The sequence below is a fragment of the Mesitornis unicolor genome, unplaced genomic scaffold (assembly GCF_000695765.1).
Source record: "Mesitornis unicolor isolate BGI_N332 unplaced genomic scaffold, ASM69576v1 scaffold4187, whole genome shotgun sequence".
NCBI classification, from domain to species: Eukaryota; Metazoa; Chordata; class Aves; order Mesitornithiformes; family Mesitornithidae; genus Mesitornis; species Mesitornis unicolor.
In genome coordinates, this window is record NW_010195603.1 from 96,464 (window position 1) to 98,297 (window position 1,834).

Sequence of the window (1,834 nt, forward strand, 5' to 3'; positions counted from 1 at the left end):
GCCAGCAATACCAAGGGGACTGAGTGGGCAGTGGGTCTCTGCAGGTATGCCCAAGAGCCCAACTGGGGGGCTGTGGTGGTAACTGTGGCCAGCAGCAGTAGGAACTGCCAGAGCACCTCAAACCCCTCTCATTTGTTGACAGAAATGCCAGCCAATGCCAAGGAAGATCGGTCCTGCCTCCAGAAAGTACCTCAGATAACAGTGTCTGCAGGGAGCTCAAGCGCTACTCTCCCAAAGTCATCTGCTGCGTTCGAACAGGTCTCCTCAGCCCAGCTCTCCTTTGAGCACTGTCCAGGCAGCAGTGATGCTCACCTTGAGGTCCTGCAATGCTGAATGCCCACAGCCCCCTGGGGAGGGTGAGTGAAATCACCCTGCTGAAGATGGGGGGAGAAGAGCCTCACTTCGAAGGGATGATGGAGGGCTTTTCTAGCAAAGCCACAGATGAACTGCTCACCTCCCAGGAGATTTTACAGACTCCACTCTCACCCATGGAAACCCACCTCTCCCCTTCCCCTGCCGATGGCTCCGGTTTACAAATGAGTTTCACTGAGTCTCCGTGGGAAACAATGGAGTGGCTGGACCTCACACCCCCCAGCTCTGCCACCGGCTTTGGTTCACTCACTCCTGCAGGTCCCAGCATCTTCAACATTGATTTCCTAGATGTTACCGATCTCAATTTAAACACCAGCATGGACCTGCACCTGCAACAGTGGTGAAACGCAGGGTGGTGGCGGCAGGATACTGTAAGCTCACAGCAACCAGCACAGCGTTTCTGTCATGCCAGAGAACACGCAGGGCTAATGTGCTACATCCAGGGGAAACTGGAGTCATTTTCCGAGCATATAAACTTGTTTGCATTTCCAGTTACTGCAAATCAACAGCACAACAGCTCTAGTACTTCGGTTTTCCTCCATCGACACACCCCCACAGAGGGCACCAGTGCCTTTGACAACACTTCTTTACATTGACAAGAACTTCAGTTTTGTTTCTTATGTTTCTTTTGTCTTCCTCCTCTGCCCCCCACCTCCCCAGTTTTAGCAGTCACACTTGTGAGAACTGGAGCAGGTCATGGCAAAACTGTGTGGTGAGGAGACCTCACCTGGGTGGCAATGAACAATCTTGGAGAGGAGAGCCCATTGCTGTCACCTCCTCTATGGCCCTTCTGCCCATCCAGCTATTTAGGCAATCCTGCTGGGCTTATCTTGGCCATGCTCGGGCCAGGGGCACAGGAGCAGGGAGGCTCTGCCCAACCAGGGCAACAAGTACACTTTGTACAGCCAGTTTCTCCTTGCTTCCTTCCTCCTGCCCCCAGAACTGCATTGGCCAGTCCCTATACAACTCTGCTTCAGGTGGATGAGAGATGAAGACCGCCATATACATGGTGGCAACTTCTTGTGATCTGGGGTGCCTTGGGGGCTGATATCCCAGGATTCATCCTGGCTGCAGTCTGATTTGAATCAGGCTGAAGCCTTTGGCCTTGGAGCAGAGACCTCTAGACATTAGAGACAGCTGCTCAGGCTGTAGGTTCAGGTATCGAAGGGATGTGACAGCCTGGTGGAGCTGCCATGTCCCAGCTAGTGTAGTACAGACAAAGAGATGTGTATTGTGTTTTGGTCCAAGGTGGGAGCAAGTCATCTGGAAAATACAGCCAGATTTTATAGGGGCTGTCCTTTGCACAGCCAGAAGTCAGGATGAATCTCTCCCACCTGGGAGCAAAAGGAGCCAGAAATGGGCACACAGTGACCTGCACATGGGACAGGGCTGAGCGGGTCCTTGTGTGGCTGCAGTTTTGTGCAAGCATCTGCTTTTGTTGCCTCCACTTCTCTGCCACCCA

The 1,834-nt window shown here is 53.1% G+C and overlaps 1 protein-coding gene across 1 annotated transcript in view; it reads left to right on the forward strand.

Annotated features, from left to right (window-relative positions):
- Positions 1-805, forward strand: part of LOC104543536 (myocardin-like) — a 36,542-nt gene extending 35,737 nt beyond the window's left edge. The window contains 2 exon segments of the mRNA XM_010188171.1: positions 143-324; positions 327-805. Of these exon segments, the coding sequence (XP_010186473.1) occupies positions 143-324; positions 327-716 (572 nt within the window). The 3' untranslated portion in view covers positions 717-805.
- Positions 806-1,834: the final 1,029 nt, after the last annotated feature.